Below are 23,640 nucleotides of genomic sequence, written 5' to 3' on the forward strand. Positions count from 1 at the left end.
TTTCTTTCTTTCTTTCTTTTCTTCCTTCCTTCCTTCCTTCCTTCCTTCCTTCCTTCCTTCCTTCCTTCCTTTCTTCATATAAATACTAAGAATCAATTCCAACACAGAGTGGTAAGGATAAGACATTTGGGGTTAAGTGACTTGCTCAGGGTCACACAGCTAAGAAGTTAGACTGTAAGTTTCTTCAGGACATGCATGGTGTGTCTTTTTTTAAACCTCTGAGGTTCTAGTGCCTTCACCAATGGCCTTTCTTGATGGCTTATCCTGTCAGGGAAGTGACCCTGAGGTCTTCAAGAAAAGGTCAGGCAAGCCTAGGCCCTAGTCAAAAAAGACTGAGTTCCAGAGCTACTGAGGGATTGACCAAGTGCCCTGCATCCTTGAATATGAGTTCTAAGGTAAAAGAGCATCAAGTGCTAGGTAATGGGGTTATGTGACTTGCCCAGGGTCACACAGCTAGACAGTGTCTAAGATCAGGTTTGAACCCAGGATCTCTCATCTTCAGGCGTGGCTCTTTATCCACTGAGACATCTAATTGCCCCCTGCTCCCTGATCTATTTTTGATAAATATTTAAATTGAATCACATTTTCTGCTCTTTATTCTACTCCATGGCCCTCACCGCCAGTGAAAGAGCCTGGGTCAGGCTCCAAGAGACCTGAGTTTGAATCCTCGCTTTGTTTACATAATAAGTTATTTTCTCTGCTTTCCTGGGTGGGTCAGCAATTCTGGGCAAGGGCAAGGATCTTCTGAGCCTCAGTTTCCCTATTTGTAAAATAAAGAATTGGACTAGATGGCCTTTAAGGTCCCTTTCCAAGTCTAAAATCTTACATTGGAAGGTCTCTTCCAGTTCTGACACTGGAACTCTCGGATCTTGACTTGATTTAGGTAATTTGCTCTCTGCTGGTTTCCAATACTTGGGTCTGCCCCCCTGGACTATTTGAATTCCTTTAGGGCCACGGCTGTATTTTCTAATTCTTGAGTATTCACTTCCCTGATTTCTCACTTCTTCTTCCAACCCGCTGGCCCCCTTCCCCAGTGATTCCACTCTATAAATCTTATTGACGGACCGAGTGATTGACAGCCAGAGGCATCCCACAGACCGACTGGGTGATTCACGTCCCACTCCAATGTGTCCTTTGGCACTGGCTGGGCAGAGAGGAGAGGAGACGAGACGGGTGGATGCCAACACATGGTGGGTTAAGGGAGGGGGTGGAGAAAGGAATAGAAGGACGCCTGGCAGGAGGCCAGGCATGCCCGAGGGTGGAATGACTAGGAGCTGGGACATAGCGGCAGGGGACAGGAGCGGGGTGGACTGTTCTGCTGCTCCCCATTCAGGCAGAAGGGGAAGGGGAGGCAGAAGGACAGCTTTGTGCCCTGTCCCTGCTTTGGTAAAGTATTCTCTGGGAGGCTTTCTGCCTGCTGGAGGCCCTATGGGAGAGAAAAGGAAGAGGGGGAACCCTCATGTGGCGAGGGAGACTCGGGTGTGCTAGCTTGGTGTCATGCTACAGGGCTTTGCCTGAGAGAGCCTGCTCTATGGGAAAGGGCACTGGATCAAGGGTCAGAAGGCTTAGATTCCAGTTCGGACTCCGACGCTTCATGTGTGGCACTGGGCAAGCCTTTTCCCCTCTCCTCAGTTTTCCTGTCTGTACAATGGGGACCCAAAACTTATACTGCTTATCTTTAGAGGGTGGCAGGAATATTACATGAAATAACTAGGTAAAGATAAATGTATGTGTCCTCCCTGCCACAGATTCTTATGCCTTGATAGCAGGGACCATGGCACTTTTCACCTTTGCTTCCCCCCTAGAAACACAGAGCCTTGAAAAATAAGTGCTTGATAAATATTTTAATTGGACAAAATTGAATTGAATGCTATTATTATGAATTCTTCTCTGTCTATACTTTCTTATCCTACCTCGAGTTGTAGGTATTTATTTATTTATTTTAAAATCTTTAACTTCTCTCTCTTAGAATTGCTATTTTGTATTGATTGCAAGGCATAAGAAGGAGGCAGAGGAGGTTAAGTGACTTTTCCAGGATCACACAGCTTCTTTTTTATAAATTAAAAAACAGCAACAAAAAAACCATTTCTGCATGCAACTCTAGTGGCCATTGAATCCAAGGCATACATGAAAGATGGCCAAGCTGGCTCCATGCAAGGTCAAAGTCCCTTCCCAATAATAGCATTAATTGACATTAACTGATACCAACTGCAAAGCTGGGAAATCCTAGTGAGGTGTCATTTAGCCAAATGCCCATTTAGGACCATCAAGTCACACCAAGTCAGAAAAATAGTAAGTGTTAGGCAGAAGAAGCAAAGTGACTTGCCCAGGATCACATAGCTAGGAAGTGTCTGAGGTTAGATTGGAACCCAGGTCTTTCTGATTCTGCTGAGCCACCTAGGTGCCCTGGCATTCTTTTTTTAAATCTTTACTTTCTATCTTAGAATTGATACTAAGTATTGGTTCCAAGGCAGAAGAGCAGTGAGGGCTAAGAAATGGGGATTAAGTGACTTGCCCAGGGTCACATAGCTAAGAAGTGTCTGAGATCAGATTTGAACCCAGGACCTCCATTATCTAGGACTGACTCTTGATCCATTGAGCCCCTTAGATACCCCAAATGTAGATATTTATGCAGAAGCACACAATATCTAGAGTAGAAGAGGGAGACCACCTAACTCAACCCCATCATGCTATTTATGTGGAAACTGAAGCTCAGAGAAGGACGCTAACCTGTCCAAGATCACACAGGAAATTAGCAGAAGTACCAGATCGCTGTGTCAATCTGTTCAGAGCTCTTTCCCCTGGAGGAGGACATGCAAGTTCCATAACCTCTTATTTAGAATTTAAGGGTGCAAATAATACCAGAACTGAGATTTTCCTCAACATTGAGATGGAGCCAGTAGAAGTAGAGCCAGTAGAACACTGGGGGCCAGGGAGAAAAGCTGAGGCCATAGAATGTTCCAGCAATAAAATGTGAAGGTAGTGGAGGTAACTGGGGCGTTTATCTTCTTTTCTATACATTAAAAAAATGTCTGCATGCAATGAGTTTTTGCAGAATGTGGGGGTTAAAGAGGTTCTTAGTGGCCATCGAATCCAAGGCATACGTGAAAGACATTCAAGCTGGCTCCATGCAAGATCAAAGTCTCTTCCCAATAATAGCATTAATTGACAATAACTGATGCCAGCTGTAAAGCTGGGAAATCCCAGAGAGGCTTCATTTAGCCAAATGCCCATTTAGGACCATCAAGTCACACCTTTCTTTTTACTTATATCTAAAAGGAATTCTCTCCTTGTGTTCATCAGCTTAGTGCTTGCCCATCTTCTAGAGCCCAACTTAAGGAATCCCTTTTCAAGGGAAGCTTCCCTGCTTTTTTTCATCTCTGTCCCCCTCAAACTCCGTCGGTAAGGAGCTCTCCCTTCAGACCTCACAGAACATTCCATTTGCCCCTCCCACATATGCCTACATCAGTAGATGTAGCTCTTCTTGCTAGTCTTCTGCCCCTGCTAGATAGTGATTTCCATGAGGACTACGACTCTATCTAATTGACATTCTGCCTCAGTGTCTAGCCTTGAACTCTGTACAGGGCTGCCTAATCAAAGCCTAATTGAATATCCCGGCCTGTGTAATAATTGTTTTGCCCATTATTATTTTTTTGGGGGGGGGTCGGTTATTGGCATTCATTGTAGAAGGAGACACGCATGTTCCATAACCTTATACTTAATGTTTGAGGGTGCAAATAACATCAGAACTGAGATTTTTCTCATAGAAACTCCATTCATGGCACAGAGAATACAGTTGAAAAGAACACAGTTTGGTGAGTTCTACTAAAGGCAATGGGGAGCTACAGGAGGCTTTTAAAGAAAGGAGAAACCGAATCCTTGGAATGTTTCCCTGGATGTCTTTGCAGAAGTAGTTTAGAAGGAAAGAGAAGGGAGTGTACTATAGTGGAGGACCGGGACTTTCTGTCCGATTCTGCGACAAATTCCCTTCTCATCTTAAGACTCAGTTTTCTGCTCTGTAAATAAGAGGGCTGGACTCTATGGGTTCAGAGGATGGCCAGCTCTAAATCTATGATCCTTTGAAAATAGAAGCTGTTGGTTCTTCTTTTCTAAGCTTCTCTTCCAGCTTTGACGCTCTGAGATCGACATTGGAGATTTCAAGCCTTTAGCCCATCTGGATAGCTCCACGGATAGACGTGGAATTTGAGTTCTGCCTCAGAAGTTAATCCGGTACATAACCTCCCAGTCTCATTTTCCTTATCTGTAAAAATGAGGATAATATGGGATGAATGAATATATGTAAAGTGTTTTGCAAGCTATTGCTTTTCAGTCAGTCCTGTCTGATTCTCTGTGACCCCATTCGGGATCTTCTTGGCAAAGATACTGGAGTGGTTTGCCATTTTATTTTCCAACTCATTTTTCAGGTGAGGAAACTGAGGCAAAGAGGGTTAAGTGACTAGCTAGCAAGGGCCCAAGGCCAGATTTGAACTCGGGAAGATGAGTCATCCTGATTCCGGGTCCGGCACTCTTATCCACTGAGCTGTCCCCAAAGCATTCTATATTATAGCTATTAACTCTCTAAGGCTACTCTGTCCGGAGTTGGGAATGGAGGCAGGGGAGGGAGGAGCTGGGCAGATGTTTATGCATTGTTTGGCAGGATATCCTACCCTACAGACGGCACCCTTAAGTGGCTAACTGCCCCTTGTCCAAGATCGATCTGGTCCCCGGGAAGCGCCAGTCGGGTCTGTTGGGGATGGAAGGCGAGGCCGTGTTCCCTCGCCCTCCTACCACAGAAGGAGTCCTTCGGAGGCACCTGTCCTCCTCTCTCCCAACGCCTCCTATCTGCCTCCATCGGGAATCAGATAGCACAGGGAGGCTTGCCTGTACCTACAGCCCTGGAGGGGATTGTGTGGCTGAGCTCTCCTGGGGGTTGAGCGAAGATTCTCATTCCTGCCCAACCAGTTCCCATTCCCAACAACTAAAGCCATGCCAAGTACTTGCAGCATCCCTTCCTTGTGCCTGGCAAGTCGAGCTGTTGGCTGCCATTCATCAGATCTAGAATCTCAGTGCTGGAAGGGCTCTTGAAAGTTCAGCTTCCTACATGTTGCAGGAGTCTCCTCTGCGTAGACGCTTTCCACGGAGTCTCTTACTTCTCCCTTTAATGACGGGGAGCTCGCTGTCATTCTGCTTTTGGATAGTTCAAACTAAGCTATGACCCCTTCCCCCTTTGTGATTTAATTGCTCTGTTCCCTTTTAGATTCTCAGGTAGTGATTTGCCTGTCTGGAACATCTTCCCCCTAAGCATGGAGCCGGGGAGGGCTTCCCATTGTCTTGTTGTCTTCCTAGCATCTGAGGGTGGCACAGTAGATAGAATGCTGGGCCTGGAGCCAGGAAGACCCAAGTTCAAATTTTGTCTCAGACACTTCCTAGCTGTGTGACCCTGGGCAAGTCTCTTTACTTTGTTTGCCTCAGTTTCCTCATCTGGAAAATGAGCTGGAGAAGGAAATGGCAAACCATTCCAGTATCTTTGCCAAGAAGATCCCAAATGGGGTCACAAAGAGTCAGATATGGCTGAAAAGCCTCTGACCAACAACAAAAACATCTGGGGGAAACATTTTGTTTGTAAAAAAGAGACCCAGAGAAAGTTTTATCTAGCCTTTTCATCCCAATGTCACCCTATCCTACTTCATTCATTCTTTTTCTTTTTCCTTTTTCAATCCTTACTTCTGTCTTAGAAGCAGTACAAGTGTCCATTCCAAGGCAGAAGACTAGAAAGGGCTGGGCAATTGGGGTTAAGTGATTGGCCCAGGGTCAGACCACTAGGAAGTGTCTGAGGCCAGATTCGAACCCCATGCATTAAGCCAAAATGGATTATCCTCTGTGGCCTGTTCTTGTCATTCTCCTGCCCATCTCATCATCGGTAGACTCAGTTTCCCTTTCTTCGAATGCCTCTTCCCCTCCTATCTGCCTCTTGAATTCCCTCCCTTTTTTCAGGCAGTTCCTACTTTGATGGAAACCTGAGTCTCCTCTTGATCCAGATGTATGTACTTTGTGTGGACCTTTTAGGTGTTTTATTGAAGCAATAGGCCGTAGTAGATAAAGCATTGAATTTAGAGTTTGGGCAACCTGGGTTCAAATCCCACTTAAGACACCCCTGGGCAACTCATTTCATTTCTCTGTCCCTTTTTATCTGTAAATGTCCTTTTATTATTTGTAAAAGGAAGAAATTGAACTCCATGACCTCCCAAAGCCTTCCTGCTCAAAATCTGTGATCCCATGGAACTACTGTTCCTGTTCCCCTCCCCCCCTTTAGAATTTAAGTTTCTTGAGGGCAGGGACTATTTTTTACCATTTTTTCTATTTGCTATTTTTAAAATCTATTTACTATTTTTTATTTACAGGATGTGCTTAATAAATGTTTGAGTCTAGAAGCTAATTAGTATAACCCTCACATTTTATAATCTAGGTCTAGGAAATACAAATCCTCAGGAAGTATGACTTGTCCAAGGTTCTTAAGTTGCAGTCTGAATTTGAACCCAGGTCCTCTAACTTTAGATCTAGTACTCTTTCCACGACACCATGAATATGTTCTCTTTCTCCCCAGATTTCCCAAGAGCCCCTTGTGTAAATCTTTCCTTTGTTTTATCACATTCTATTGTGTGTGTGTGTGTGTGTGTGTGTGTGTGTGTGTGTGTGTGTGTGTATAGATATATTTTAAATCTGAGTATATGTTAGAGTCTCTCCTTTAAATTATAAGCTCCTTGAGGATCCAGTCTGGTTTGTGCTATCGCCTTTGAACACGTACCCTGGCATATAGTGGGTGCCTACTAAATATTTCTTATAGTGCTGAACAGCTATTGATTTGTGCTACTTATTTCCCAATTGAGAAAAGGAAGCTGCTTGCAGGCTGGGGTAGAGAAAGTTCTCGTCCAAGGTGGGGTACAGTGCTTGACTAGAGTCTGGGTGACTATTTATTGGGGCTGTTGAAGAACAGCTTCATGCTCTGGTGGGGGCTGAACTGGAGGGCCTCTGAAGTCTCTATGAAGCATGAGAAGGGTGAAGAGGATTTCCTTTCCTTGGAGAAGAAGACTAGGGATGCTAGGAACAGACAGCAAGTTCCTGAGCTGATCCTCTGACTTGAAGGCTTATAAAAATAATAATAATAACAATGATAACGATAGCAATGACAGTGACAATATTCTACATTTTCCAAAGAATCTGAAAAAACCCATTTTATTCTCACAACAGCCTTGGGAAATAGTTGCTTATATTATCCTCATTTTATAGTTGAGGAACAGAGGCAGACTTTTTTTAAATCTTTGCCTTCTCTCTTAGAATCGATCCTAAGTATTATTTCTTTTTTTAATTAATAATTTTTTATTTAAAATTTTTATTTATTTTAAAATATTTTTCCAGGTTTTCATGATTCATTTTCTTTGTCTCCCCTCTTCCCTCCCCCTTTCCAGAGCTGACAAGCAATTCCACTGGGTTGTACAAATATTATCACTAAATATCACTTCTAAGGCAGAAGAGTGGTACAGGCTAGGCAATGGGAGTTAAGTGACTTGTCCAAAGTCACATAGCTGGGAAGTGTCTGAGGCCAGATTTGAACCCAGGACTTCTTGCCTCCACGCTTGATTCTCTATCTGTCTAGCTGCCCCAATAGAGGCATACTTGTTCAGGATCGCAGAGTGAGTTCTAAAGTATTTGAGGTCAAATTTGAACACAGATCCTCTTGACTTCAAGTCTGATGCTCTAGTCACACTGTATAGCCTAGTTGCCAGACACTAGGTATTTGGATAGATTAGAGATTCTGGCAGATTATATTCTCTGTGAGCTGGGAAGGACTCAATTGATAATTACTGAGTTGCTTTCTGAGAAAATGGGTCTCAGGGGACTGTGGGAGTCTTATTTTGGGATTTAAATTTAGCAGAGGGCCAAAATAATTTAGTCTAATAGTCTCATTTTACAAAGGAAGACACTGAGGCTGAGAAAAGGGAGGGGACATGCTTACGGTCAAGTAGTAGAGAGGGCATCTGAAATTCAATATGCTACAGGGAGATCATGTCAGAGCCAGTAGTTAGTTCTGCTTCTAAGCCAGGGTTCTTCATCTTTTTCAGGTCATAGATCCTAGCAGAAGCCTATGGATCTTTTTCAGAATCATGTTAGTAAATGCATAAAATAAAATGGACTATATATTGCAAAGGAAACTATGTTGAAATACAGCCACCAAACTATCAAAACAAGTTTGCAAGGGGACAGCTAAGTAGCTCAGTGGATTAAGAGCCAGACTTGGAGATTTGGGGAAGTCCTGGGCTCAAATCTGTCCTCAGACACTCCCTAGCTGTGTGACCTTGGGCAGGTCACTTAACCTCCATTGCCTAGCCCTTAGCACTTTTTCTGCCTTGGAACAAATATACAATATTAATTCTAAAAAAGAAAATAAGTATTAAAAAAAAGGAAAAAGAAAGGAAGTGAAACATAGAGTGCCATTGGGAGGACCTGGGTTCAAATCTGGTCTCAAACACTTTCTAGCTGTGTGACCCAGGGCAAATTACTTAATTCTGCCATGCACCCCCCCTCCCAAATACCCTCAAATCAAATCAACTTTGCCAACTCCAGAGTAAGATTCCTTGCTCTAAGCAACCAGGAGGTTGTTGCTCATTTGTTCAGTAGTTTCCTTTTGTCTTGGTGTTGTTTAGTTAACAAGCATTTATTAAGACCTTACTATGTCCAGTTGTCTCAATTCCCATGCCTGCCTTTTAAGTCCAACTGCTGTTTGATTCCACCGAATTCTGCCTCATTCCCCCTACCCTTCTGTGCAACCCCTGTATTTGAAGCAGTCATTTGAGTTTCCATGCCTTTTCTTACCCTTCCTGCCCCCCTGTCTCAGCTTCTTCTCTATCCCTGTCAATTCCCCTCATCCTTCAAAACCCAGTGCTCTCTGCACCCTGTTAGGCTGCAGTCCAACAACAATAGGTCACTGTGTCTCTGTTCTCTGCGTCCCCAGGCTGACAGGCAGTGAGCCCTTGACCATCCTCCCACTGACGACAGAAATGGAGGAGGCTGCCACAAAGGCCCACTACAAGGTGTGTGACCGGCTCAAGCTAGAGAAGAAGCAGAGACGCATGTGCCGGAGGGATCCAGGTGTGGCCGAGACACTTATGGAAGCCATTAGCATGAGTGCCCTCGAATGCCAGTACCAGTTCCGATTTGAGCGCTGGAACTGTACTCTCGAGGGTCGATATCGGGCCAGCCTGCTGAAGAGAGGTCAGTTCTTGGACCTGGGGGAAAGGGCAAGGGGAGGAGGGTGAGAATGATGGATGGAGGAAGGGGCGGGATGCTTAGGTGGTGGGGCACTCACATGCTTGGGTGACCTTGGGCAACCTACTTAACTTTAGTTCCCAGTTTGTCCAAATAAAAATTGGGCATTGGGGGATTGAGGTGAAGGATTGGGTGGATTTCTAAGACCCCTAAAGGCTTTGAGGTTCTCTATTCTGAGGTCCTTCCCAGATAGGGGTCTATACTCTAGCAATGATGTATAAACAGCAGAGGGAGCTTATGGCATCCTCTTTTTAGATCTGGCTTTGAGGGCAGGAATAGTGATCAAGCCAGAAGGCACTGAGCACCTGAGGTTGGGAGATGGGGGTGGGAAGGATGGGTGTGGATCAGGAGACTAGGGCCATGGAAGGCCAACTTGGCTCTCTCCGCCATTTTGCTGTTTAGGGCTGGCCCTGCCTATAGTCATAGGATCCTTCCATCCTTCCATACTGGTTTTTTTTTTTCTTCTCCTGGCACCCAGGCTTAGAGTTAAGCTTGACAGAGTAAGCACAAGTTATTTCATAAGAAGATTTTCTTCTTTTTTTGGGGGGGGGAGTGGGTAGGGCGTGTGGTGTGGGGGTGGTTGGGGAGACTTGGGAATTGATCCCGGCCACAGAGCTGGTGCCTCACGGCTGGCAGGCTGGGGGAGGCACCGGGGGTTAGAATGGCTGCATTGATGGGGAGCTTATTATCTTGTTACAGAATATCTCATGCAATCAAATAGCGCCCAGTGGAGACAGTTTGGGCACTGGCGAGAACCCAGGGCCATGTGTGTGTGTGTGTGTGTGTGTGTGTGTGTGTGTGTGTGTGTGTGTGTGTGTGGAGAAGGGTTGTTGGGGAGGAGGCAAGGCGGGGTCTGGAGAGGGGCCCTTGGGAACAACTTGGAGATCAAACTTCCTTCTATCTGACTAAGAACAGTTTTTCTCAGAAAATCTCCCTGGGGCAAGAGGAAGGAGGGAGAAAAATGGGGTTGGAAAAGGGAGGGGAGTGGAAAGGAGGCCAACCTCCCCTTTCTGTTACCCTCAATTTCCCCCTGCCCCAAATTTAAGTCAGACCCAGAAGAGGGGAGGCTTTGGCCTGTCACGGAATGAGAGGGTGACTGGAGTGCAAGGGTGTGTCAGCTCCCGCTCAGCTATCAGGGGATGGGGATGGCTGTTCCCAACCGGCTGGGCACCGAGGGCCCAGCTTATGCTGTTCTCTCCCCTCGGGGATGGGAACCCCTCTCGGTCACATGCCCTGTGGCCTCCCCTGAGATACTGACCACCCGTTGGATGTTGTCAGGGCCAAATGGCCAAAGCTGGTTTTCCCCAGTGGGTTGTTCATTGGGTCCTGAGGATCATGGAGAGAGCATGTCGGAGAGAGAGCATCTACTCTACTCTACTCTACTCTACAGAGTTTATAAATGACATGTCTGAGACTCAGAGAAAGAGAAGGGATTTGCCCAAGGTCTGCAATGCTGGGTCAGGACTCCCTAGAGGGCCACATAGGTTGAAGCTGGCATGGCCGAGGGGTGATGAATTCAATAGTTGCAGCTGGTACCCCTCCCGGGCCCCAGAGGAGGGAGGAGAAAGCCTTGGGGCTTCACCCTCTCTTTAGTATGAAGCCATTTACAAGTGTGACTTTTCACCAGCATTTTAAGAGCACGATAAACAGCTTTGAGGATGGAGACCCGTGACCTTATCTCTCACTCAGTGTCTAATTCTGGGAAAATCATTTTCTCTCCTCATTTGTAAAATCAGTCAACAGACATTTATTATGTGCCTCCCAAGTGCCAGGGGCTGTGTTAGATGCTAGGGATACAAGCGTGAGACAGTGACACAGGCTGCGTCTTCAAGGAGCTAACCTTCGAAAATGAAGGGGTTGGACTAGGTGAGGGTTAGAGTCTTAAGTTCTTTTCAAGGATAAGAAACTAGATAATCAGTGCATAGTCCACTGGGCCTGGAGTCAAGAAGATCCTAGTTCAAATCTCACCTTAGCGATGCTAGGCAAATCATTTGACCTCTGTCTGCCTCAGTTTCTCAATTTGTAAAATTGGTGGTACTAATATAACATAAAACATAAATAATACATAAAATATATTATAAATATTAGATATAATATATTATAAAATAATATAAAACAATAAAATAAATAAAATAGAAAAATATAACATCAAAATGAGGTAAATACTACTACCAAATTGGTGCTTGATAAAGCCTTGAATTTGAAGTGAGGAGACATGGGTTTGAATCCTACTCTAGACACTGGTCAGTTATATGCCCTTAGACTCTCACTCTCTGGGCCTCAGCTTCCCCTGCTGTAAAAATGAGTGGTGTAATAGAGAGAGTGATGGAAGCCAGGAAGTCCTTGTCCCAATCCTGCTTGTAATACCAGTTGTGTGACCTTGGAGAGGTCCCTTCCACTCTCTGGGTCTGCCTCTGTTTCCCCCTCTGTAAAATGAGTGGTATCAGGGATAGAGTCTAGATTTGGCATCATTAAGACCTGGGTTCATATCTCCATTCAGGATATTTCATTAATAACAGGCCATATTTGTAACACCCCTAAATACTTGCTTAATAAATTTTTGCTCCCTTCTTCTGGGCCCGACTGTGAAATCCTACAATGACTAAAAATCTAGGTACACAGCCTAAGTTATAGATAGACAGCAGAGTTATACAGCCCTGCATGGCTCCATTTCACTTTTTATTTTTATTTTTTTAAGTTCTTTGAAGTTTAGGCCTCTCAAGAAATCTGTGGCCCTTATAATCGCTTCCCCCGGCATAGTCTTCAGGTTCAAGAGATTACCCTTTAGGCAGCCCTCCACAGAACTCCAAGTGGCTCCGTCTTCCTGGTCCTCACTCCCATCCAGAAGTCCTTCAGAACAAGTGGCTGTTATTTATATAGCCCTTCATGGCTTCCAGATTTCCTTTTATCCTTCATCTCATCTGATCCTCACAACAGCCCTATGGGGGTAGGCAGGGTGGGTGGTGGATGTGCAGAGGCTGAGTGACTTCCTCATTGTCACCCCGGCCCAAATGTTAGAACTGGACCCGAGCCCTTGTCTCTAGTCCCCAGATCTGGGGCTCTTTCTATGAAATGAACATCTCCCCTGTTTTTTTTCCTTCACTAGACTTTATCCCTGTTCTCTCTGGCTATGGACATTTCTCTCGTAGCACTATCCCTCGCGTCTGTCTTATGTTTGTAATTTGTCAAAGCCCTTTTCTTTGGCCTCTTTGAGCCCCACGATGTCCCTTTGAGGTAGCTTCAGCATCTAGGAGATGGCAGCCTTCCCAGAGGATCATTGTGAGAGATGGGTTCTGGGCGCCTCAAAGAACCTGGGATTTGGGAGTTGTTGGCCCTTTCTGCGAGGCACAATCTGTTGACCAATGACTCACTCCTGTTTCTTCCTTCTGGGATCTAGAAGAACAAGTCTAATCGTAATATCATAGATCTAAGAACTGGAAAGGACCATAGAAGTTGTAAAGCCCAAACCCTTCATTTGACAGATGAGGAAACTGAGGCCTAAAGAAACTGAATGGCTTTTGACTAGAGTCACACAAATAGTAAGGGCAGAGCCAGGATTTGACCCTGGGTCCTGTGGCTCCCAATCTAGTGGGCTTTGAACTACTGGTCTCTTCCACAGATAGCTTTTCAGATACTTAAAGACATTTATACACGTCTTTTCTTCTCTGATCCCTTCATTGGATGGCAAGATCTCTAGCCTCATCATCCTGATGGTCCTCTTCTTCTATGGCAATATAACGAGGGATGGTGCCCTAACTAGAACAGGGGTATTGACATCACTATTGACAATCTGCGCCATCTTGGTCAAGTTACTTCCATCCCCTTGGCCTCAGTTTATTCTTTAAAAATGAGATCTTGAGAGCAGTCCAGAGTTCTTAACCTAGATGTGTCATGGTGCTTCTTGGGAAGGGTTTCATGAAACCTATGGGCCCCTTCTCTGGATCACATTTTTAAATGTATAAAACAAAACCCATAGGATTACGGAAAAATGACTATATCGAAATATAGTTATCAAAATTATTTTTTCCTTTTCTTTTTATTGACTGAAAAACTTGAAAGTCAACTTAATATATATATGTATATTTTAAAAGAATGTGATGGTTTTAAGTCTTTTCTGCCTTAATGGCAAGATTTGAACAAATTAATGGGCACACACATCTCTATATGTGCATACATACAAATGAATACAGACGGTTTGAGAGCCATTTATTCTAGTAAGAAGCTCTGTGTCTCCTCATCCATTTTGTCACACCATACTTTGGAAGGCCTCAGGCTCTGATGAAAATCTAGAAATCAGAAGTGGAAATGGAGGCACAGTTGGGCCCAGAAGCTAGAACTTGGACTTCCCTTGGAATTGGGAGAGGGACTTTAAGATGTCTTTCCAAAGTTAGCAGGATAGAATGAGAAAAGTCTTGAATTTGAAATAAGAAGACTTGGATTCAAATCCTTTCTTGGACACTAGCCTGTCATGTATCCTTGGAGAGTCTCTTTCACTCTCTGGGCCTCAGTTTCCCCTGCTGTAAAAATAAGTAGCATGATGGAAAGAGTGATGGAAGTCAGGGAGTCCTTGGCCCTGATCCTGCTGCGTGACTTTGAGGAAGTTCCCCTTCACTCTCTGATTCTCTGTTTCTGCCTCTGTAAAGTGAGTGGAATCAGGGATAGAGTGATGATTTGGAGTCATGAAGAACTAGGTTCATCTCCTGCCTCAGGAACTGCGTTACCCTATCAGGGCACTGAGCCTTAGTTTCAGAGGTTGGATTCAATGATCTCTAAGGTCTCTTCTAACTCTAAATCCTCTGATCCCATGATTTCTAAAGCCCCTTCCAGTTCTGATGGGCTGTGAGTTTATGATTCTGTTAGAAGACATTTGGGCATGAGGTGGCCTTCCCCCCAGCGCATAGTCACACTTCATCTACAGCCAGGCTACGGCTGAGAGAACCTGAGATAGGATGGACAATCTGGGAGATATGAGAGAAAAAGGGGGGAGATGGTTCTCCTGCTTTCACAAAAAAGACATTTCTCCCTCAGGACTCCTGGCAACTTGGTAAAGGGAGTTAAAGGGAAAAGATGGAGCCTTTAGCCCTAGGCCTAGCTGAAACCTGTCCTACCTACCTGGAACTTTTCTCCCTTCTGCTCAGACACCTTGCCTTTGGCAAAAGATTCACCCTGTGTACCGATTTAACAAACGGCTCTTTGTGTTTCAGGCTGGGGGGTGCAGGAGGTTTAGATAGATGCAGAGTCTAGCCTTCCTGGCCTGCCCTGACTCAGTTTAGTAAGGGGGATGTGACACGCAGTTAACTATGCCATATTTTAAGGTGAGTTCATCAGAGAGTTCAGTCCAGGTGCAGGTGAAGTGTTGTGTGTGAGGTTGGATGGGACATTTTGTTACTAACTGAGCAGTCAAGGAAAATTCTTCAGAGAAGGTGGCAACATCCAAGGTAGACTTTAAAGGTTGGGGAGGAATTAAATAGGCATGAAAGGGATGGGAAGATGCTTTAGGGGAATCGGGGAGAAGCAGGAAAATATTGGGGGAGTACTTGGGGGAACCAGAGGCCCCCACTTGGGGCTGGAGTCTGGTAGAAGTGATCTAGGAAACCCAGGCCCTCAGTCACCAAGGGAACTAGGTAAGAGGCTGTGGGTGCCTGTTGGCCATCTCTAACACTTCAGCTTTTGCTTATCTGTCCTCAGGGCTGATACCAGGGGTAGAAGGATAGACAGTCCTCCTCTTCCTTCTTTTTCGGTGCCTTCTTCCTCTCTGTCTTCGTTTTGCGTTCTTGTGTTCTCTTCTGCTGTCCGCCATGACAACCTGTTCTAGGAAAATCATGGAAGCTGAGAATTAGGAGGGAGCTTAGCGATGGTCCTTTTAGTCTGGTCCCTTCAATTGATAAGTGTCTTCCTTTAGGTCCCACAGCTACGAAGCAGCAGCTGAGACTCCAACAGGGCTCCCAACTCTAGGGCCATGTTTTTTCTACTACCCAAGGGCATCAGGCTGGGCCCTTCTCATCCGTGTTTAAATTCTTGCCCTTCCTTTAAGCCCACTTTAAATACCAGCTTCTCCAGGAAAACTCTCCCAACTTTAGGGACCATTTTTTGCCTCTCTGTGATATATTTAACTAATACTATATAACATTACATGATAGCCATGTTTGTGTCTTGGCCTTTTCCTGAAATGAAAGCTCCAGGAGGGCAGGGATCAACCACGTCTTACCGAAACCGTGCATCTCCCTTAGCCGGGTGAAGTGAATAGGGTGCCCCTCCTGGAGTCAGAAAGACCCAAGTACAATCCAGTCACAGATGCTTACTAGCTATGTGACCCTGGACAAGTCACTTAACCCCGTTTGCCTCTGTTCCTCATCTGTAAAATGAACTAGAGAAGGAAATGGTAAGCGGCTTCAGAATCGTTGCCAAGAAAACCCCAAATGGAGCCATGGAAAGTTAGACATGAGTGAAAACTCAGCAACTACAAGGATTTAAGACTCTTTGGGGAATTGAATCTGAACCTCAGGGATGTTGATTATAGGCTTTAAAAGTCACTCCCTCATTTAGCAGAGTTGTTATGGATGACTGATTTAGGGTTAATGATTATTCATTGGAGGCTTATAGATTTATAGAAAGGGACCTTAGAGTTGAATCCCCTCATTTTACAGATGAGGAAACTGACACTCAAGGGTTAAGTGACTTGTCCAGGGTCATATAGATAGTAAGGTTCTGGGATGGCTTCAGACCTAGATTTTCCTTACCCCAAGCATATTTTTACTCAGTCCTTTCTGTAGCATCTGACTCTTCATGACCCCATTTGGGGTTTTCTTGACAAAGATACTAGAATGGTTTGCCATTTCCTTCTCTAGTTTACTTTACAAACGAGGAAACTGAGGCAGATAGGGTTAAGTGACTTGCCCAGGATCACCGCCAGTATCTGAAGTCAAATTTGAATTCAGGTCTTGACTCCAGGACCAGAACTCCATCCACTGTGCCACCTCATTGCTCCACAAGCAGACTACTCCCCAAATCTATACTGGGCTAAGGAGCAAAAGCTTCAGCTAGTAGGCTATTGTCTCACTTAGAGAACTTCAGATATCTCTTGGTGGTTAGCTAAGGGAGCTATTTCATGAGGGCAGGGACCACTGTGCCTATTGCTACATCCCTGCCTCCACTCTCACCACCTCCCTCCCAAATCCTGATGTATTTCCCTTCTGGTCTTTGAGAGAGCTGGTTGTCCCCTTGGGGCAGGTCCCTTCCTCTACTCAGGACCTCAGTTATTTGTCAAATAAGGGATCTGAGTCTGATATTCTCCAGGAAACACCTTCTAGGCACAGAGCCTGGCATGGCTTCTAGGGGCAACATAAAAATGGAGTGTAAAACATAGCTCCTCCTGATAGAGAACTATAAATGAATGAATAATAAATAATAAAAGGGTAAGCTGTGTTGTATGGGGTATGAGGTGGGGCTGCCATTACTGTGTGGGATAGAGATTGGACTGGTAGATTGAGAAAAGCTTTTTGGAGGAAGGGAGTATTTGAGTGGAGCTTTTAAGGCGGTAGAGAAACATCAGCTAGAGAGATGGAGGCAAGATATCCTAAGCCTTGGAAACAGCCTGGGCATTGGTATGGAGGTGGGAAAATCGGAAGATTAATTGGAAGGAGGTAGGGAGGACAAAGACTTGTCTACTTTGGCTGGAGTGCAGAATTTGGGGAAGGGAGTAACGTGAGAAGTTTGGAAAAGCAGGCTGCTGCAGCTTGTGGGAAGCCTTGACTGCTAGGCAAAGGCGTTTCAAATGTACTTGGGAGGCCACGGGGAACTTTTGAAGGGTTTTTGAGCCTTCCTGATCATGAGTGACATGACCAGATCTCTGAGCTAAAAAAAACCTGATGGGATAATGTGTTAGGTTGGAAAAGAGAGGAGGCACAAGACCCGGCTATCGGGCAGCATCGGAAGAGAACCCTACAGATCCTTGGGCCAGTCTTTCCATTTTTCAGATGAAGAAACTGAATCCCAATAAAGAGGAGGGTCTTGGCCAAAGTCACAGAAGTAGTGGGGGATCGTGAGAAGGTCTCGAACTCCGGTTCTCTTATCTCCCACTCCATCGACCTTTCTACTAGTGTTTCTAGGTGGATTGTCACGAGGTCCCGTGTTAACAGTGCTGGTGGCAGAAATGGGAGGTTTGGGGGTAAATGTGAGAACTTTGGGCTATTGTAGGAAAGACATTGATTGGTCTTCAGACAATCTGAATTATACCCCCTCCTCACCTGGTCACTTCCCAGCTCAGGGCCTCAGTTTCCTGCTCTGAAAAGGGGAAAATCTTCGCACCACCTTGTGATAGAAATCATATTTTTGTGTTCTTATAAATCTGACTCAATTCTCTACATATTTGAGAAACGAAGCTTTATGAGAAACACTTGCTATAAAGCCCTCCACCAAATTTATTGTTTCCCTTCTTCTAATCTTGGTTGCATTGGGGGGTTTTCTTTTGTACAAAACTTTTTAAATTTCATTGAATCAAAATGATTGTTTTTATTTTTCATAAAACTCTCTGTCTTGTTTGGTCATAAATTCTTCCCTTATCCATACATCTGACAGGAAAGCTTTTCCTTGTTCCCCTAATTTATTTATGGCTTTCCTCTTTATTCCTCTTTTCCATAAGTGTAATCTTATGGAAGCTTTTCGCAGGAGGGCACACTTACTGGTTAGGGTAGCTGGCAGCCTTTGACGGGCACTGCCAGCCTGCGGAGGTATTCTTGCTAGCCCAGGAGGGGCTTCTGGTCTGTGGTTGGTCCCCTGCCCTGGCTCCAGTTAGACGATGCTGCCTCCCCCTGGCTGTCCCAAAGCCTGGAGGAGAAGGAGGGGGCAGGGCAAGCTGGTTGGCAAGAGCAGTTGCTGGCTGGTTGTGAGGTGCCCCAGTGAGAACTTGAGGCGCAGAGCTCCAGCTCGGGTTTCTCTTGGTAGGGAGGGCTCCAGGCTGGCCGGCCTGGGTTTCTGATGACTCTGGACACATGCTGAGTGTGTGTTACCCGGCCCCTTCTGAGAGGGACAGGGGGGAAGGTGGTTGTGGTGCCCTGGCCCTGGGAAATAGAACTGGTGTACACTGCCTTCCAAGTACAAAGCAGAATTCTCTTCTTTTCCTTCTCCTTTCCCCTCATTCTCCTCATTTTTTTAACCTCTTTTTTTCCTCTCCACCTTCTGGTGTGTCCCCCCCCCCCTCCCCTTTACCTCCAAGATTCTTCTCAGAGGGTTTTTATTCTTTATTCTTGTTTTTGTTTTTGTTTTTAGCCCTTCCCTTTCATCATAGAATCAATACAATGATTGGCTCCAAGGCTGAAAAGCAGTAAGAGTTAGGCAATGGAGATGGAGTGGCTTGCCGGATCACACCAGCTAGGAAGTGTTGGAGGCTAGATCTGAACCCAGGACTTTCCATCTCTTGGCCTGGCTTTCAGTTCACTGAGTCATCCATCTATCCCCTTTCCTCTTTAACCCTCGAGTATCTCCATAGAGGTCATGCTCCCCCTTTATGGCTGGATAAACCAAGGCCAGCAAAAAGTAACTAATGATGTGATGAATCATCTTGATGTAATTTGATTAGTGGTGGTAAGGCCCCTCTTCTCCTCCCCTCCCCCAGATTCATTCTGCCTACTAGCCTTGATCCTGGGGATGCTGCCCATGGTGGCTAAATACACACACCAGCACATAAATATACATGAATGCAAACACACACACAGAATTTATAGCAAGAAGTCCTGAATTTGAATCCTGATTCTGCTGCTTATTATCTGCGTGATCTTGGCCAAAACCACTTCTCCTCCTTTGGTTCTTATATTCTTTATTCTAAAATCTCTCCTGGCTTTGGCATACTACAATCCTGTTAATTGTAGAGTTAAGCCTGGTTGAGACAGAATCCAGGCTTTATCAGTCACTAATATTTTAGTATGAGTTATCAGCTTTTTCTTCCCCACCTCCACTCCCCGTATTGGACTTTGGGGTGGAATTTTGAGTGTTGGGGAGCAGAAGTGGATTATGGAGGTCATCTTATTCCTAGCTGGCAGGGGGAGGTAGGGAGGCACTGCTAGCTCTGCATAGATATTTCTTGCTCTCCTGCAAATTGTACTGGGTTCACCTTATAAATAAAACACTCCACCACATACCATTTAGAACTCTACAGCTCTGGCCCAAGGGGATTGTCCCTCCTTTTCTATTGAAATAATTACCCCAATTCTTGATAAAAATCCTGAATGTCAGAGCTGGAAGGGGATGTCCAAGGGGCCATTGATCTAGTCTAACCTCCTGTTTTTACAGCTGAGGAAACCAAGGCTGGGGGATGGAGATTTGTAAATATGGCTAACTTGAACCTCTGCCCTTCTGTCCCCTGGCTGGCTAGGCTTCAAGGAGACTGCCTTCCTCTACGCCATCTCCTCAGCTGGCCTGACCCATGCCCTGGCTAAAGCGTGCAGCGCCGGGCGCCTGGAGCGCTGCACCTGTGACGAGGCGCCGGACCTGGAGAATCGGGAGGCCTGGCAGTGGGGAGGCTGTGGGGACAACCTCAAGTATAGCAACAAGTTTGTCAAAGAGTTCCTGGGGAAGAAATCCAGCAAGGACCTGCGTGCCCGCGTGGACTTCCACAACAATCTTGTGGGGATGAAGGTGAGCTGGGGCCCTTGCCGGGGAGAGAAAGGGATGGAGGGAGGGATGGGTCCTCATCTGTCCTTTTGTCTTGGGTCATCCCATGGCCTTGGAACTCCAGAAGCATTTCAGAGTTGGAAGAGAGCAGCTGTGGTGTTCCATTCAAGCCCCGCCATCCCATTCCCATCAGCATTTTGCCTTGGCTTGAAGACCCCCAAGGAGAAGGAATTCCTTCTTTCCATTCCACTTGGGCAGAGACCAAGTTTGTTTTTTCCTGCCGTCGAGCCTAAATTTGTTTGTTTGTGATTTTCATTCATAGTTCCTGATTTTTATAGATATTCCTTTGCTATTTTTTCTCTCAGTTTCCTGTGGTGGGCAAGAGCTTTCCCAGAAATGTGGGTGGGTCACCTAGAACCATTACAATTCTCTGGTCATAATTGACTGGATTTAGAACAAGAAGTGATCTTTTGGTCAAACCACCCCATAATACATATGGGGAAAACTGAGTTCCAGAATGATTTCATGACAGTATATATGTCCAAAGTCAAAAATAGAATAAGAAGCATAGCTGGATGGGGGCAGCTAAGTGGCTTGCTTGATTGAGAGCCTGATCTAGAACTGGGAGTTTCTGGGTTCAAATCTGACCTCAGACACTTCCTAGCTGTGTGACCCTGGGCAAGTCACTTAACCTCCCATTGCTCAGCCCTTACCACTCCTCTCTGTTGTAACTGATATACAGCATTGATTCTAAAATGGAAAATAGTTTTTTTTAAATAATGCAGTTGTGAGAATAAATAAAATAATGTTTTTGTGAGTGTTTTTTAAACATTTAAAGCAAGATATGACTATATGGTGGTGGTTGTTATCATTAATATCACTAATAACGATATTAATAGCATAAGCACCAAAAAGGAGCTTGGAAATAATTGAATCGACCACTCTTCTTTTACAGAGAAAGAAAGCAAGTCTCTATGAGTTAGTGCCATTACTAAGACTAAACTTAATAATGATAATTAACAACAACATTATCAATAATTAGCATTCTTGTAGCCCTTTAAGGTTTGTGAAATGCTTTACAAATATTATTTCTTTGATTCTCATACCATCTGGGAGGTAGACATTATTATCACTCATTTTCCAGAAGAGGAAACTGAGACAGATGGTGGTTAAGTGACTTGCCCAGGGTCATGCTACTAGTAAGTGTCTGAAGCTGAATTTAAACCCACATCTTCTTGATTCCAGGTCTAGGGCTCTATCCACTGTGACACAGCTCCCAAGACAATGCTTAAATTTTTTTTTCTTTTAAACCTTTACTTTCTGCCTAGTAAAAACTTTCAGACAGAAAGGCAAGAGGTCAGGGAAGCAGGGTTAAGTGATTTGTCCAGGATCACATAGCTAAGAAGTGTCTGAGGTCAGATTTGAACCGAGGCCCTCCTCACTCCAGGCTTGGTGCTCTATATTCTGTGATACCTTGTTTCTGGGGCAGGGATTTTTAGCTTGTTGAATGAATGAAGGAGATGACGAAAGTAGGAGGGAAATGCCTTGATGTGTGGGGAGGAAGGGAGGAGTTCTCACCCAAACTAAAGGGATCATGATGGTTGATGCTGGAGCACAGGGGTTCTGACTTAGGGTGACCTAATATAAATGCAGCAAACTATGCACCCAAACCCTAGTTATGGGCAATTCCTTCCATCTGTGGGGACAATTTATACTTTCATAGTCATTCTCTCATTGGATCCTTGCAGTATAGTCCCTTGAGGCAGTATCCTATTTGATAAGTGAGGAAACTGAGGCTCAAAGATTGTATAATGTTGACAAGCCACATGGGTTGAAGCAGAATGAGGGCTAGAATCTAACTTTGAATTCTCCATCTAGCGTTTTACCCCTATTGTGCTTTGTTGGCCAGATTTTAAAAGAAATTATGCTGTAAGCCTTACATGTCACTTAATTTTTTTTTCTGGAGTCTAATTTCAAAAAATAAATTACAAACTCCTTAGGGGTTTGTCGTTCAGTTGTTTCTGTCATGTCCAACTCTTCATGACTCTGGTTGGGGTTTTCTTGTCAAAGATACTGGACTAGTTTGCCATTTCCTTCTCCAGCTCATTTTATAGATGAGGAAGCTGAGGTAAGCAGGGTTAAGTCTGAGGCCAGATTTGGACTCAGAAAAAGAAAATTTTCTGACTTTAGGCTTCATATTCTTTCTACTGCACCAATCAGCTGCTTCTCCTTTAGGGTAGATATTGTGTTTTATTTCAACTTTGTAGCCCTTAGTGCCTAGGATGTATCCTCACACAAAATTTAATATGTAATTAATTGAATTGATCTTTCTGGTACTCAGATCTTAGTGCTGGTCTTTGAACTCTGAGGTTAAAATTGATCCTGGCCAAAATCCTAACCTGAAATAGTAGGAGATGGTTTGTGAGAATGTGGATTCTGTGAGCACCAAGAGCCAGCGTGGGTTCACTACGAACATATCAGACCATAGCAAATGTACTTTGCCTTTTTCACTGGGCTGTAGATCAGGGAAATAATATAGACACAGATACAGATTTTAGAAAACATTTGAAAAAAGTCTCTTGTAACTTCTCTGTCTTTGGGGAGGGATATCAATAGTTTCATAGTCCACTGAAAAATGGTACCCAAAGAGTCAATTGCTATGTTGATTATTATCCATCTGGGGAGAAGTCTCTAATAGAGTGGGCTAGAGATCTCCACTTGCCTTTATTTTGTTTAACAATTTTGTCTGTGACTTGGATGAAGCTATAGAAGGCTTAGCAGATTTTCAGATGACACAAAGCTGGGGGGAAAGCCAAGAAGTTGGGTGGCAGAGCTGGGGGTCTAAAACATGTCTTTTTTTAAAATTCTCTTTCTTTTCTGTCTTAGGATCAATACTGTGTTTGGGTTCCAAAGCTGAAGGGCTGCAAGGGCTAGGCAATGAGAGTTAAATGATTTGTTCAGGCTCACACAGCTAGGAAATATATGAATTCAGATTTGAACCCTGGACCTTTCTTCTCTAGACCTGGCTCCCATTCCACTAAGTAAAACATGTCTTAATAGGTATGAGTAAGGGACTGAAAATAGCAAGATGAAAAATTTCCCAAAGATCCAGGATTTTACCTGAAGAGGCATCTAACCTTGTTCCATCGGCACAAACCGCAGCCCCTCTATACCTTACTAGCCAGTTCCACGACTTGCTGTGGTCAGAAAGGTCATGGCACTGTGGCCTCACTTCTGGTGATGAGCCTCCTCACACTTAGCGTCTATGTCTGTTGTCTTAGGACTGACCAACTTAGCCGTCTCTGGCCGGTACTCAAAGACCTTTTAGCTTGGGGAGAGCTGCCAGATCTCAAGCGTTGTTGGCCCCAGGAGGAGTCGATGGAAGAAGATTTCAGAGGAGACAGAATTAAATATGAATGAATATGAAGTTTTAGATGAAAAAATGATCCACAGTACAAAAACTAGATGAGAAAAGGAAGCGGAACTTGGTTTGATGGCACCTAATAGGTAGAAAAAGACCAGGGAAGACAGATGGGCAGGAGGAAGTTCATTGACAGCAGTCGCTTAAAAAAAAAAAAGGCTCACATCATCCTGGGTCAACACAATGTCTAGAAAAAGGAAGGAGGTAGTTCCACTGGACTCTGTGCTAGTGGGTAGGACTTGGGAGGCAGAGAGGGGAGGGAGATTTTATTAGGGATTTAGGGATTT

At 44.7% G+C, this 23,640-nt stretch overlaps 1 protein-coding gene across 1 annotated transcript in view; it reads left to right on the forward strand.

Annotated features, from left to right (window-relative positions):
* The window catches only part of WNT9A (Wnt family member 9A), a 159,263-nt gene that overhangs the window by 128,981 nt on the left and 6,642 nt on the right, over positions 1-23,640 (forward strand). The window contains exons 2-5 of the mRNA XM_044677011.1: positions 4,712-4,907; positions 5,995-6,040; positions 9,011-9,270; positions 19,694-19,956. Of these exons, the coding sequence (XP_044532946.1) occupies positions 4,712-4,907; positions 5,995-6,040; positions 9,011-9,270; positions 19,694-19,956 (765 nt within the window). The remainder of the gene's footprint in view (positions 1-4,711; positions 4,908-5,994; positions 6,041-9,010; positions 9,271-19,693; positions 19,957-23,640) is intronic.

The sequence above is a fragment of the Gracilinanus agilis genome, chromosome 1 (assembly GCF_016433145.1).
Source record: "Gracilinanus agilis isolate LMUSP501 chromosome 1, AgileGrace, whole genome shotgun sequence".
Taxonomy (NCBI): domain Eukaryota; kingdom Metazoa; phylum Chordata; class Mammalia; order Didelphimorphia; family Didelphidae; genus Gracilinanus; species Gracilinanus agilis.